At 43.0% G+C, this 14,770-nt stretch overlaps 1 protein-coding gene across 1 annotated transcript; it reads left to right on the forward strand.

Moving 5' to 3' along the window:
• Positions 1–353: 353 nt before the first annotated feature.
• Gabrq (gamma-aminobutyric acid type A receptor theta subunit) lies at positions 354–12,865 on the forward strand. Its single transcript, XM_029534413.1, has 10 exons — positions 354–406; positions 506–687; positions 2,633–2,721; positions 6,660–6,727; positions 7,672–7,892; positions 9,153–9,235; positions 9,880–10,014; positions 10,381–10,533; positions 11,019–11,275; positions 11,935–12,865. The coding sequence occupies exons 2-10, from the start codon at positions 539–541 to the stop codon at positions 12,694–12,696; spliced, it is 1,917 nt and encodes a 638-aa protein (XP_029390273.1). The 5' UTR covers positions 354–406; positions 506–538; the 3' UTR covers positions 12,697–12,865.
• Positions 12,866–14,770: the final 1,905 nt, after the last annotated feature.

A 14,770-nucleotide genomic window follows, 5' to 3' on the forward strand; every position in this document is an offset into this window, starting at 1 on the left:
CTTCTTCAAAGAAGAGGCCGAGAGCCAGAAGTCCCTGGCTTCCCTGTGGTCTAGTCTCAGCAGTAAGCCCCTTCCTTTCCCATGGCTGGACCCAACCCAGGTGACTAATGCTGGTCAGGGTAAAGCTGCAGAGACCTGAAGGGCCTGTGGCCTGACAAGCGCGCGCCTTTTTTACCTCTCCTTGCGCCTGCGGGATTGGCTCAGCAGGTGCGCCGTCGGAGTAGGCGGAGCCAGTCGTGCGCCCCGCCCTACTTGACACCCAGTCTCAGCCCAGAGCGGTGCCAGAGGAAGCACACCTTGCAGTGGCACGCCCTGTGGAACGCTGCAAGGGGGAGAGCTGCTGCGGAGCCGCTGTTCTTTCAGGCCCTGGGCTCCGGAGCGACCCCATACTCCCTACTTCCTTCAGGTCTCTCCTTAGGGTCCCGATTCTGCAGAAAGACTAGCGATTCCGCCCCTTTTGCCCGGTACTGACTCGCTCCCACCCCAACCCTGTCCCCTTTTCCAGCTGTCCACTGCGGTCCCCAAGAGCACTGCAGCCATGGGCATCCGAGGTATGTTGCGAGCCGCCGCGCTCCTGCTGCTCATTAGGACTTGGCTGGCAGAGAGTAATGGCCCCAGTCCCACCCCGAAATTCCACTTCGAGCTCTCCTCCAGCACGCCTGAAGTCATTCTGGATCTCTTCAACTGGTAAGCAGCCCAGCCTAGCTGAGCTTGGAAGGGACAGGGGCAAAAGAAGGTCTTGGCCTTTTGGACAGAGGGGACCGGGGACAAGGTACTCGGACACGGGTTTGCCTAGGGGATGAAGAATGGGAACGGCCATGAAATGATACTCCTAGCTTCAAGCCACCTGTTACTGCTGTGCCTACTGTGCCTACTGTCAGCCCAATTCTTGAAGCCAAAGCACCCTCACCCCAGAGTCTACCTGATCATCCTCGGGGACTGAGGTCCCAGGCAGCTTTTTCCCAGTCGTGTTTTCTGATGCCCGTGGTACTGGGGGTGTACATGGGCAATTCACAAAACAGACTGGAAAGACACCTGTTTGAGTAAAGATTTTTAGTCCATTTGCTGAAACTGTATCTCTGTGCCTCTATCTCTCTCTGGGGGGAGGGGGTGTGAGGGGCTTTTTCAAATACAGCAGATTGAAATGATTAACTGTGTAATCAGTAGCTGTAAATGGCATATAACCTCTGGCTTAAGTGGGGTAAGCTTCTGTGCTTACTCCTTTGAACACATTTGAAGATTTCAGTGTTTCTCTGTTTGATTTAAAGTTTCTTTAGGTCTGCAAATATCTGAAGAGGGGATAAACCGTCATCCTTGAAATGTAGATCACACATAAAAAATGTGTATTTTCAAGTGGCTACCGATCTTAAATGCTGGCACATGGGAAATTTGTGAACAGAAACAGGCGGGAATGTATTTCTTTAGTTTAAGAATAATTCATGCACATACTTTTAAATGTTGCAAAATTAAATTTTATGATTGAGGGAAATGAGTAATAATTTAAGTGGCAAACTAGAAATAAACATGTATTCAGAAAGGGGGAGGGGCTAGGCTGGGCAAGGTTCCAGCAGGCAGCCCTGCAGTACTCTCAACCCAACATTCCTACTGCCGTCAGTGAACACACAGGGGGTAGGGGGAGTCAGGGAGAGATGGAAAGAGCGAGAAAGAGACACCCAGAGAAACAGAGAGATGGAGATTGCAGGGGTGATGCATCAAAGTTCCAAGAAGCCACAGTGCTAGTGATGCCTGGGGCCTGTGGTCATTTAAAAGCCCTTTGGGGAATGAAAGTCTAGATTAATTCAATGAGCATCATAGAGACCTCTGGAAAAGCCTACTATCTGCAGTTGAGCTGTCTTCATTTACAGATGCTCACCTAAGACACCTCCAGGCTGAAAGCACATGTGTAGTGAGTAAGATGCGTAGTCCCAGAATGAATATTTCGAAGACAGCTCTAAACCCCTGAAATCTGAAATGGTTTATTTCAATGAGAGTTATAAATCTATGCTACATGAGCAAGACACACACTCTCTCTCGTTCCCTCCCCCACCTCTCTCTTTCTGCGTCATGTGTCATATACCAACTCTCTCATACACAAGGTTGACATAAAAGTAAGGGGGAAATGCCTGGACCAGGTAGAGGAAATGTGTCTTTGAGCTGGAAAACATGAGCTCAGCTCAGGGGCACACTAGCCAGTGGGAGCTGACCTCCAGGGGCAATGAGGTACCACTGGCAAGACTGCCAGCAATCAGCATCCAGGGGTACCTCAAGGTGCAGTGTCTCAAAGAACTAAAACAATGCAGTTTCTGAGAGTATCATCTGCCCACCTTTCCTCTTCTCCTATGGTGGGCTTTCTTCCCCTGACCACTATTTCTGCCTGGTAACAGGGATATAGTTCTTGGGCCCTACCCTCTGGATGAAAGCTGTGAAGGGGGAGGGGAAAAAGAGTCTGCGTCACTGCTGTGCTTCTGGCTGACTCACTGTGGGCTGAGAGGGGAGGAAGGGAGGGTGAAAGCACACACATATGACTGCACATGTTTGCATATGTACAGGAGCAGTGATGGCCCTGGCAAACCAGCCACTGGTAAGTGGGCCACTAGTCAACCAGCATTTACTCATGGCTTCTCTGTTTCAGCAAAAATTGTGCAAATGAAGCTGTGGTTCAAAAGATTTTGGACAGGGTGCTGTCAACATATGATGTCCGACTTAGACCAAATTTTGGAGGTAAGCCATATTGAGACACCAGAGGCTTTTATGTTGAATGGAATAGAGCCAGTACCACCCTGGAAGCTAACCAGGCTCTGCACCTGTCCCCCACCCCCAGATCCTAGTTTCTTGAACCTGCAAGGAAGCTCCTTCAGATTTGGGCCTTCTGCTCTCTTTCATTAAATATGTGACTTTCTATGCCAGAAACCTTTTACTCCTTACTCCCTTCTAAAGGTGTTGCCACCCTTAAGTAATTCTAGGAGTTGAAAATTGAGGCCTCTGTCACCTAACCTACCTAGGCCTGGGACCCTACTATAATGCCCTGTTTTTCCAAGTCTTCAGCTTTCACCAAATTCAGTACATCTAGCATCCCATATTATTTGTGTTCTTCATAAAATTCAGTCTGATGGCCACTAACAGAGATAAGAAGTGACAAGAAAACAGGACAGATTCCTGTAGGATGGGATACAATCAACTCAGTAGTCACTCCTGATGATTCAAATTTGTGCTCATCTGTAACTGTCTTCCGAAAATACTGTACCACTTTGGAAAGCAAGGAAGTTTCTCTTGGCCCTGAATTGAAGAGGTGAGACTATTAGCTCGTACTTCCCTCCACTACATGAGGGCAGAAGGCTCAGGCCAAGGACTCCAAGGTTAGTCTGCATGGGAAAGAGGGTTGAAAAATGCAGAAGGCATATATTGTCTTTATGCTACTGAGACCCAGTGGCAGCAGCTTTTCCATGTGGCATATAGAAATTCAGGGGATAAAGCACAGCTAATACCCCTTACATTGTTCCAAGCCCCAAAGGATGACTCTTTCTCACTTGAACATTTGTCCACAGAAGACCAAATAGTAGCCACCTCCACTCAATGAGCACATGTTCACCACTGTTTCAGGATCAGGCTGCCCTCCCTGCACCATTCAAGACTAAAAGAAGGGAAGAGAGGCAAGAGTGCATCTCTGGGTATTGTCCAGCACTATAGGTCCACAGTATGCCTGGGGCCTCTTGCTGTCAACTTTCATGTTATGACTGTTATGATCATGCCAGGCTGGAGCATCTGATAAAATTACTCTGCCAAACAGATGGGGCAGTAGGAGGAGGGGACAAGGAGAAGTTAGGACCACCTGCCATTTAGATGGAAAGGGACACTGCAGGCTGTAAGGCTGGGGCTGTTGCATGGGAAAAATATGGTAGAAGATCCATTGATCAGACAGTCAGCCTAGAGCATTCAGGGTTTAGGGAGCCCAGGACTCTCTGTATAGCCTCTAATAAAAAGATTACCCACTGTATTTAATATGGAATGCAGTGTTAGGGCTTAATCTTCACACATAAGAATGTTCCTGACTCCCTCCCTCACACACACAGGAACATGAGACATACACCCAACATCATAAAGGAAGACATGGAGCATTTTCACCTTAGCTAAAGAAATAAAAGTAATGTCCCCTCCCTCTGGGTGTGACCCTGTACCATATCATGGCTTGGCAAGGTAAATATGCTCTTCATTTTAGTAACTATTACCTCTTCAGCTAAGAGCCACAACATTCCACATGAGTAAAAGCATCACTAGGATGGTCCAGAGAAGCCTTACCTTGGAGGAAGGGGCTGGAAATCAGGCTTTGAAGAAATGAGCTGGCATGTAGGCCTCTCTGGGGCTTGTTGCCTAATAAATAGCACAGCTACCATCTGCTAAAAATGTAGGGAGGGCAGCCTTAAAGGCAGCAATCAAACCCAGTGTTTCTAGGAAGCTCTGTGACTACATAGAATTTTCCTGGAGCTTTTCAAACTAATATTGGAATCTGGGCTACACCCTAACACAACTCCATTTGCTTCTCAGCTTCCATTCATACACTTATTCCCCAAAGCACTTTGAGGTGCTGGGTTTGAAATAATACATCTTCTTTTAGCTCAGCTTCTATGCAGTCAGCCTGCAGTGAAACCAGCAGGTTGAATTGCAAGTACCACATGTACACATATTTCCCTAGCAGCAGTGTGGTGTGATATGCTTTGCTGTAAACTGGTGGGAGAATAATAAAATGGATTTCTCCATAGTATCTTACAGTTTACTATTTTCATAACCATGATCATATCTGAGCCTTGCCAATGAACACTGAAAATACTCAGGCAAAGTGAAAAACACAGGAGGTAGAACACTTGCACATTAAACACACCATCATTAAACAGTATTAACTCACATGAGCACACTCATGAATTTACTCACATAGACACATATAATCATGACCATACATTCACTTAAATTTGCATATTAATGCACACAAACATGACCCAAACTCATACATTAACACTCATACAAAAATGGCCAAATATACGTGAAAAATACTTGCTCATGCACAAACACACAGAAATAATCACAAAATTCATTTATACACATAAATATACAATTTGCTCACACAATCAGACATTTACACTAACACACTCATACTTATGAACATACTCACATGTTCATTGCCATGAAAATGCATTTACATATGCAGACAAGTACATTCATGCACACAGATAAGTTCAAAAACACACCTAAATATGAACATACTTGGTCACACATTCACTAAATACAAATATGCTTACATATACCATTTATACCCACATATAATCACACAAATCTCTTCCTACATAAGAGCAAATACATCAACATACTCACACATATACATATAAATATGCTGACACATTGACAAACTATCAGCACTCATATGTGTTCATATGTATATATAAACATGAATGTTCACATATGTATACTTAAAAATCCACTCACACTTTAATACACAATAATACATTAATATACAAACATGCCTCATGTATTCAAATATACCTATAAATTCTGTCATTTTATACATTATCAAACTCATACATCCACAGACATTCACTCACAGTTATGTTTGCTTACACAAACACACTGATTCACCCCCACATATGGGCAAACAGTGACACATTCATACACAGATGAACATAGTACCAATTGATGCACTCAAATATGCCTTCAGACACAAACACACAGGCAAATTTACTTTACACATTACCATCCTTATGTACATATGCTTACAGTACCACACATAACCAAGGTCACACAAAACTCATATTCACTCACACAAATATGCTCACATACACTCACTTCCATATAAAAATATTCAAGATGCATACAAGCTCATTCATACACATAGGCAAGCTCACAGACACCCATATATGAGCATGCAAGATCACATATTCATTTATATGCTACTATACTCATACCACACATTCACTTCCATACACCACATCTACATGCCTGTGTATCCTAATTCCACAAAGCATACTGAAATGAACATGTAAGTACACTCCTTCACATAACTCCCATAGTCACACATGTATTGCCTCATGATCAATATCCTCATGTTTCACTTGAACTCTCTCATATGTTGTCTCCCACACAACTCACTGGACCACACAAACATGCCCATACAACTAGATCACACAAATATGCTCGTATGACACACTGGATCACACAAGCATGCATGCACACTGACTCATACACAGACTTGATCACACACATATGGATACATTCATCTGAATATAAACACATTCCCAAAGTCATTCACTCACACAGAGCCATGAATCTTAGCTCTTTTTCATGGGCTTATAGAGTTTCAATTTTTTAATCAGAAAACATTTGCCACAGAGTGCTTCATTTCATATTTTTCTTTTGTGTTGCCCTTATACCTTCCTTTCTCCTTTCAGCACAGCATAAGCACGACCTTGCTCTAAGCACTTGACCTCATTTAACTATGATACCATTACCCCCATTTAACACACGAGGAAGCTCAGGCTTAGAGAGGTTAAGTGACTTAAGATCATACAACCAGCAAACCTCCAAACTAGTTTTAGCCTAGACAACTGAGTCTTGAGTACATATTCTTAACCTTTATCCAAATGTTCATGTGATTGTATCTTTCTGTATTGTAGGAGCTCCTGTGCCTGTGTCAGTATCTATCTATGTCTCCAGTATTGAACAGATCTCAGAAATAAATATGGTAAGTCTATAGATTCTAGTCATGGTGCTGGAGATAAGGGGCAAGAAGCATAGTAATAAGGCAATTCTATTGTTCTGACCAGTGACAGAACTCACATGAAAGGGAGTAAGGGTTTAAAAGTGACAGTCCTCTGGAATAGCAAAAAAGTCTATTGAAGGCTCACATCACAGTATATCCAAAAGTTCAGGTACATGTAGATTATCAACTCAAAAATATCTATGAGGCTTTAAAAAGATTTAATAGCATACTATGTTTGTACTACAGGATAGTTGAGATTTATTCTATGAGATACACGTTGCCCAAAACAGAAGTCAGATACTACTGAGGTTGATGAGTTGGAAACACTGCTGTCACCTATTCTCAGCTTTTTCAGGGATGCAAATGGCCACTTTCACTTTACCATTGTAATTTCTTCCTGTTTGTGGCATGTATGGTACTTTTTACATAGTTATATACATTATATGTTCATATATGGAAATATTCTCCAGGAAGACAGGAGAGCAAATTATAGTTACACACAGCAACTTTGAGTGAGCCTCACAAGTACAATACTGTGTAGGAAAAGGGGGTTACAGATATATAGTTTGGTTCTAATTGGAAAACATTCCAAAAAAGTCTAACTAAGCATTGTGTTTTCTAAAAATACACATGGAAACAATGAAACTCTATGCTGAAGCATGGGAAATAGTACCTAAAAGCTTGAATAATGTTTCCTGCTGGTTGTGGAAAATGTGCTCTAAAAATCACATATTGGAGCTTTCTTAACCTGGATATTAATTATAGAAGCTTAATTTTTGTTGTTTCTTCTTAAGCATGTTTATGCACCCATCTGCATGATATGTTTCATATAGTACCATATATGTATGTGTACACATATAATATATGTATATAGAAGACAGAGAGCTGGACAATCTAACAACTATCATTTACCTGTTTGCCCCAAGGACTATACAATCACAATGTTTTTGCATCAGACCTGGAAGGACACACGCTTAGCTTACTATGAAACCAACCTGAACCTGACCCTGGATTATCGGATGCATGAGAAGCTCTGGGTTCCTGACTGCTACTTTGTGAATAGCAAAGATGCCTTTGTGCATGATGTAACTGTGGAGAATCGTGTATTTCGACTTCACCCAGATGGGACAGTGCGATATGGCATCCGGTGGGTCCCCACAAGTCTTGGGCTGTTCTGGCAAGCTTCATTCTTCCTACTATGTATCCCACACACTTTTACATACTTTCCAATCCCTCATGCAAATGTTCCCCTCTTCAGGAAATCCTCAAAATTCCCATGGCTGAATACTCAATTAAAAAAAATGAGGTCCCAGTTTAGATACTATAGGTGACTTTTACCCTTTCAAATGAGTCCTATGGTAGGAGGGTTTATTAAGGAATCTGAGCTCACTGGGAACAGTGTTACTTTATTTTCTGGACAATGAAGAGAGAAACTGACAATGTTGCCTACCATTTGTAAGAGGAAATACTGTTTTTGTTAATTTTTATGTAAATATATATATATATATATATATATATATATATATATATATATATATATCTCCTGATTCTCTGGACCAAATGATCTCTTCCTCCATTTTGCTTATGTGTGTTGAATTCTTTATCTCCATGCAACAGTGAATAATACTTGGGAAATTCATTTTTTAAGGAGGAAAGTATATACTACCCAGTCCCCAAAATGAAATTCCTCCAAGGATTGACAGTGCTTAGACTAGCTTAGCAGATGAGAAGGAAAGAAAATGGCATAGGACAGAAATGAGGCAGTAGAGAGGTTTTTTATCATTATGCTGTTTTCAAGCACAAGTCACCTCCCTAGCCCCACCAAGGCCATTTACTCAGATTCCACTCCTGGGTGAACAGCATAGCAATTAATGCTTCTTCTAGCTATGTTTACTGTCAGCACTGTCTGGATCATCCATGGATAAGCATTTCGTGCCCACTGATGTCTTAGTAGCTCTCAGTGCCATGTAGCCCCTCACTACTAACATGGATGTAGATATGGGTCTAAGGCTGCCCTGGGTCACTGCCTACATTTATACTGGCACATCATTTCCTACTTTCCCAATGGCTATTCAGGCTTAACACATTACACATAATACACAGTGTTCTCTCAACAGCTTTGTTGATACTTTAACAAGCACAGGTGTTTCTCTTTCTGTATTGTTTCCTCAAGGGTCCTTCCCTTTATGATGTTCTGTGGTTTTTCTGGCGTGTCATATATCTGCTCTTTGTTTCAGCTCTGCTAAATCTACAGATTCTTTATCAAATTCCAATTTTTGTCTTTCTCTGCCTCCCCCCAAATTCCACACTTGTGTCAACCCTTCACCTAACCTTTGCCTCTCCACCCTGCAGAATCCTTAGGGATGAGCTTGAATTATTTCCCTTCCTTTTCTGTTTTCCTTGGCAGACTTACCACAACAGCAGCCTGTTCCCTGGATCTGCAAAAGTTCCCTATGGACAAACAATCCTGCAAGCTAGAGGTGGAGAGCTGTGGGTATTTCTCCTGTGGATCCTTCATCCCTGAGTTGGGCTGCACCAGTTGGGGAAGCAGGAGTAGAGTTGACACCAAGAACAGCACAGCTCCTTAGCTATGCACATTCCCTCTTTCTCCCCAAATATGTTCAAAAGCAGTATATAAATGATGGATGGTGGCTGTATAATAATCTGACAGATAGCTGTATATGCCTGACATCTGGGAGTAGGTGGCCTTTATTGTATAGGTAATTCAACTGAGAAACTATGCATACTCATGGTAAAAGTTCAAGCATCTTTCAGCTACACATTCCTTCCTGCCTTGGGAAGAGAGGCTCCTTGATCTTGCAAACTTTATGTGCCAGGGAATGCCAGGGCCAAGAAGTGGGAGTGGGTGGGTAGGGGAGCAGGGGTGGGGAGGGTATAGGGGACTTTTGGGATAGCATTTGAAATGTAAATGAAGTAAATACCTAATTAAAAAATGGAGAAAAAAACCTCCAAAGTGGAAGTACTCTTTCTTTGCAAGTGTTTAGACTCCCCCATTCGCACACTCAGAAAGCCATAAAGTAGCCCCCAAATTCCAAGCGCCAACCATGCTTTGGTTTTCACAGACTTCTCTGGAATGAAATCTGCCTAGATTAACTCTTTGTTTCACTTCCCAGATGGCTACACTGTCGAAGACATTGTGTTATCCTGGGAAGATGATAATGCCATCCACATTACTGATGAGCTGCATATCCCTCAGTACACCTACCTGGGGAGAACAATTACCAGCAAGGAGGTGTACTTCTACACAGGTTGGCCAGACAGCCTCTTTCTCTCCTGTTTCTTGTCCCCTTTACACCAGTACAAACTCTGCCTTTGATCCTTATAGTTGTCTCCATCCTTTCCCATTTCTTTGGTTCTGAACACGTCTCATCTTCCCTTCCCCCTTGATAAATCCATAGTGATGAAGGATCTCCTCTACAGATGGAAAATAAGTGTGGAAGGTTTGGGCAGACTGACAACACTCTACAGCTGGAAGTGATTCCTGCTCCGCATAGGGCTGGCCTCTCACCCTCCATCTGCTCGCAGCCTGAAAACATCTCGTGTGGAAACGAGTGAGGCAGGAGGCAAACTTAAGCTGAGTTGCATAGGCCTGATACTGATGTGTATTCTTACAGGCTCCTACATGCGCCTGATAGTGAAGTTCCAGGTTCAGAGGGAAGTCCGCAGTTACCTTGTGCAGGTCTATTGGCCCACGGTCCTCACCACCATTCTCTCCTGGATATCGTTTTGGATGAACTATGATTCCTCTGCAGCCAGGGTAACTATTGGTAAGTTCTCTCTATCTCTACTTCAGGAAGAAACTTGGATCATTTTACTTAGAAAACAAAGACCGAACAGAGAAGACCTTGAACTTCAGGTCTAGGTTTAGGGGAGTCATCAAATGTTTTGAGCAAGGAACAGTCTAGAATATTGAGCCACTTGGCCTGTTTTTACCTTCTGTGGAGCAGAATTGTCTATCTTTTCCTTTAGGGATACAACTATAGCTATATATATGTGATATTTTAGGATTCAGAAAACTTCAGATACTAAAAGAAGACTTTGAGATGTTAATTACTTAAACCATGGTTAGAAATTTGAACTTGATCCAGAGCAATCAACCTGATAAAGCATAGAGAGCAGGAGCAAGGAGAGGACATGAGCAAACCTTCACTCCAGAGGTATCCTCTGCTCACCTCCTTTGAGGTATAGACCCAAAGGTTTGCTAAAATTGCAGCTATTGAAGGAGACTAAACCTGTACTGTGTTGTTCATAGGATTAACTTCGATCCTTGTCCTGACTACCATCGACTCACATATGCGGGATAAACTCCCCCATATTTCCTGTATCAAAGCTATTGACATCTACATCCTTGTATGTCTATTCTTCGTTTTCCTGTCGCTGCTGGAGTATGTCTACATCAACTACCTTTTCTTCAGCCAAGTACCTCGGCGTAATCACAGACGATGCAGGAAACCCAGGAGAGTTGTTGCCCGATACCGCTACCAAGAAGTGGTGGTAGCAAATGTGCAGGTTTGACATTTTGACTGACAGCCAGCTGTTCTCAGCACCTCCTCAGCCTAGGCTTAGCACTTGACCCTTTCACATTCCATACTTGCTTTTATCCTCATCAAGCATACCCACACTCATGTATAATTATTTGATATCATGAAGCAAGAAAAGTCAGAACTTGATTTCTCTAGATCTTCGATCCAAGTTTGCTCCATTTTAACAGGCTTTCAGAGTAAGTGATGAAACTAGAAGGGGAGGGAAGGTACAGGGAAACTGGCCTTCATACTTTTCCTTCCCTGTCACTTCAGACACCTGAGAACATACTGAGCCCTTTGCTTTGGGGTATATATAAATGCCCAACAACACCACTTCTTTGCAGAAAGCTCAACCTCATGCTACCTGGGAAGCCTACATATAGCACACAGTATTTCTGAGGTCACAACTGCTCCACGGGGAGACAGTTACGTGGCTGCAGCTATGACATTCTCTGCATGCTACCTTCTGGTTCAGTTTCTCAACTCCTCTAAGTACCTGAGAGAGCCCAACAGGCTCTGTCCATCAAAGATGTCAATAGTAGCTTTGCAAGCACTAATCAGGAAAGATCCTTCCCTTTTCTCTTTCCCTATGCATGCCCACTAGGTGATATGAAACTAATCAGCTTATTCATTATCTCCTTCAAGGATGGCCTGATTAATGTGGAAGACAGAGTAGAAGACAGAGTTGGTCCCCTTCCTGACAGCCCCATGCAGGCTCATCTGGCAAGCCAGGAAAGTCTAGGATCCTTGGTGTTCACATCAGAGCAGGCCCAGCTGGCTACCTCGGAAAGCCTCAGTCCACTCTCTTCTGCCTCAAGCCAGACCCAATTGGCCACTGGAGAAAGCCTGAGTGATCTGACCTCCACCTCTGAGCAAACACTGCCTGATTGTACCATTCACTTTAATGGCTTTCTTACTAATGACAGTATTATCCCCATCAAAATCCACAGCCGTTCTGATGCCCATGATGATGAAGACTCCGAAGAAAGCCTAAGCTCTGAGGAGAGCCATGGCCGTGGAAGCAGCCACACTGGAAGGCTCAAGCTCCAGATTAGCCAGAGGTGTGTGCAAGAAGCAAGTTGGGACCTTGATAAAATTGAGAGATTACAGGATGACATCAGTATCACGAGCAGCTGGCTTGGCCTTGATGAACAATGCAAGGGGGATGCTGACAGTATCTGGAGCCTTACTGATGAGGAGCTCATGGCCTGTGACCAAGAGAAGGACAGTAGCTCAGAGTCTGAGGAGAATTGCTCCCCAAGCCCTGGGTGCTCCTTCAATGAAGGGTTCTCTTTTCAGCTCTTTAAGCCTAACCGGGTCCCTAAAGTTGATAGATGGTCCCGTTTCCTCTTCCCTCTTTCCTTTGGGCTGTTCAATGTGGTTTACTGGTTATACCATGTCTATTAGTTTCTCATACACAGCAGCAGAGATACTATGATGTGTTTCCTTTATGGTTTCTTCGGTTTTATCTTCCCCTTTTTAATTTTATTTTGCAAAGGTTGTTTGTTTGTTTGTTTGTTTGTTTGTTTGTTTTGGGAGGTTGTTTTGTTTTGTTTGGAAGAGTCAATCAAATCCATTGGGCACTTCTCTTTATTATAAGGTGGGGAGGAGATGGAGAAAACATGTAGCTAGAGGAGAAAGATTGAGGAGGACTTGGAGATAAATTGCACATTGATTTCCTCCTGCTAGAAAATTCTCACCTTTCACTTTAAACAGTCCATCAGCCTAGAAATGCCCTTGGAAGTATTTAGAAGACAGAGAAGAGCCACACTAAGGAATGAAGATAATCTGGTTGACAAACATTCCTGGGACATTTGGTTTTAGTCCCCTCAAAGTGTTGAAATTTCTCTTGCTTCACTTTTTTCCTTTCTCCTGGGTGCCATGCATCTTGTCTGCCTGCTAAAAATTACTTTGGGAGAAGAAGTCAAACCAAGTTGGCCTGGGGTATGCAGAGGAGGGGCTAGGGATAGCTTAGATATTCTGACAAAGGAAAATTAGGAATCATTTGTAAGTGCCTTGCACTTTGAGTGTAGAGTTGTGATACAGGAGTGGGAATGGCGGGTGGGGAGGAGGGACTGCCAAAGAGATATAGCAGAGTAAGTGAGAAAGCATGCTTCCAGCAGGGGTATGTGAGACAGGGGAGTGATGTCAGGTTGAAGTTTTGTACATGTTCAGCTATTCCCTTTTAGGTTACTAGACCTTCTCTTGCTGGTATTTCCCCTTCACATTGCCTGACAGTAGGGACTCAGTACTTCAGTTATGAGTAAGGTTTCTATCAATTGCTGGGTTGATTACTAGTTACAGTGGACACACTTGGTGAGTAAACACAAGTTGAGAAAGTTCAGATTTGCTATTTCACCATGGGCCTAGAATAGCATATGAACAACTACTGTGAATCTATATACTAATCCTTTCTATTTGTCTAGTGCATAGTAAGTGTCAACGAGCTCCCTGACCCATCACATCGTTGGATCCTCACAGGAGCCCTGTGAGCCAGGGAAGACAAAGCACCTTGTCCCCAGTGTTCCAAGGAAAATGTGGAGCTTGTGTGCCATGCTTAAAGATGCTTGTTCTTTTCCTTATCTGCTTAACTCTCAACTGCCCCTTCCCTGTGCTCAAGCTGCCAAGCTCACTGGACAGCACCTGGAACATCTCTATATGAAGAGGCCAGCCACTGAACATGGAGCCTACTCAGCAGGGATCCTGATAAGAGTAGGATGAGCCTGTACACCAACTTTCCATGAAGCACCAGCTTATTGATGGAGGTCATGAGAGAGCTTTTCCAAGCACTCAACCTATACCCCCCCTTCCTTTATAGGCAGCCTCTCCTTCAGTACTATACTCTTCTGCCCACCTACCTCCTTAACTGTACTTCTATGTTTATATGTTTCTATGTATCTCTGAGGATGACTGTGTATGTATACAGGTAGGTCTATATGCTATCCATACAACCATTTAAGAATCTGTACTAGTGCCAATCTACATTAGTATATATGAATGCAAATCTGTACTATGTGGATGAATAGTATGTATGCATCTCTATGAGAGTGTCACTTGTATACTTATATTAACACATCTGAATGCATTCTGCATACATTCATAGAATGTGCATGTCTATATACCTGTGTTTGTCAAACTTAGTTGGTGTAAAAGGATATACATAAAAAACCACATGTATTCCCTTTAAGAGGTTCTTGTAGAAATAGCATGACTCTAGTGACCTGTTTTAGCACAGTGGGGAAAGTCTTATTTAGCTGGACTGATTAACTGTTTCTTTTCAGTTCTTGAGAGCCAGGTGGACCTATTGAGAAAGTACATTTGTAGCTAATCCTTGGACAGGCTTGGCTGCTTGAACAGGCCCACAAATCTACCTTGTGTTTTGAGTTTGAATGTTTCTTACTTTAACTTGATTCAGGGAAAGAGTCAGAGAAGTAAAAATGGAAAAGAGCACTAGGTACTGAATAGATGGTCTCAGTATTGT

This window comes from Mus pahari, chromosome X (genome assembly GCF_900095145.1).
Source record: "Mus pahari chromosome X, PAHARI_EIJ_v1.1, whole genome shotgun sequence".
Lineage (NCBI taxonomy): Eukaryota > Metazoa > Chordata > Mammalia > Rodentia > Muridae > Mus > Mus pahari.

Bases quoted from the DNA above. Each gene is read 5' to 3' on its own strand.
- Gabrq (XM_029534413.1), top strand. From the start codon at position 539: ATGGGCATCCGAGGTATGTTGCGAGCCGCCGCGCTCCTGCTGCTCATT. The intron at 9,236-9,879 runs GTGGGTATTTCT...TTCACTTCCCAG, and splicing joins CAAGCTAGAGGTGGAGAGCT to ATGGCTACACTGTCGAAGAC. The intron at 11,276-11,934 runs GTTTGACATTTT...ATCTCCTTCAAG, and splicing joins TGGTGGTAGCAAATGTGCAG to GATGGCCTGATTAATGTGGA.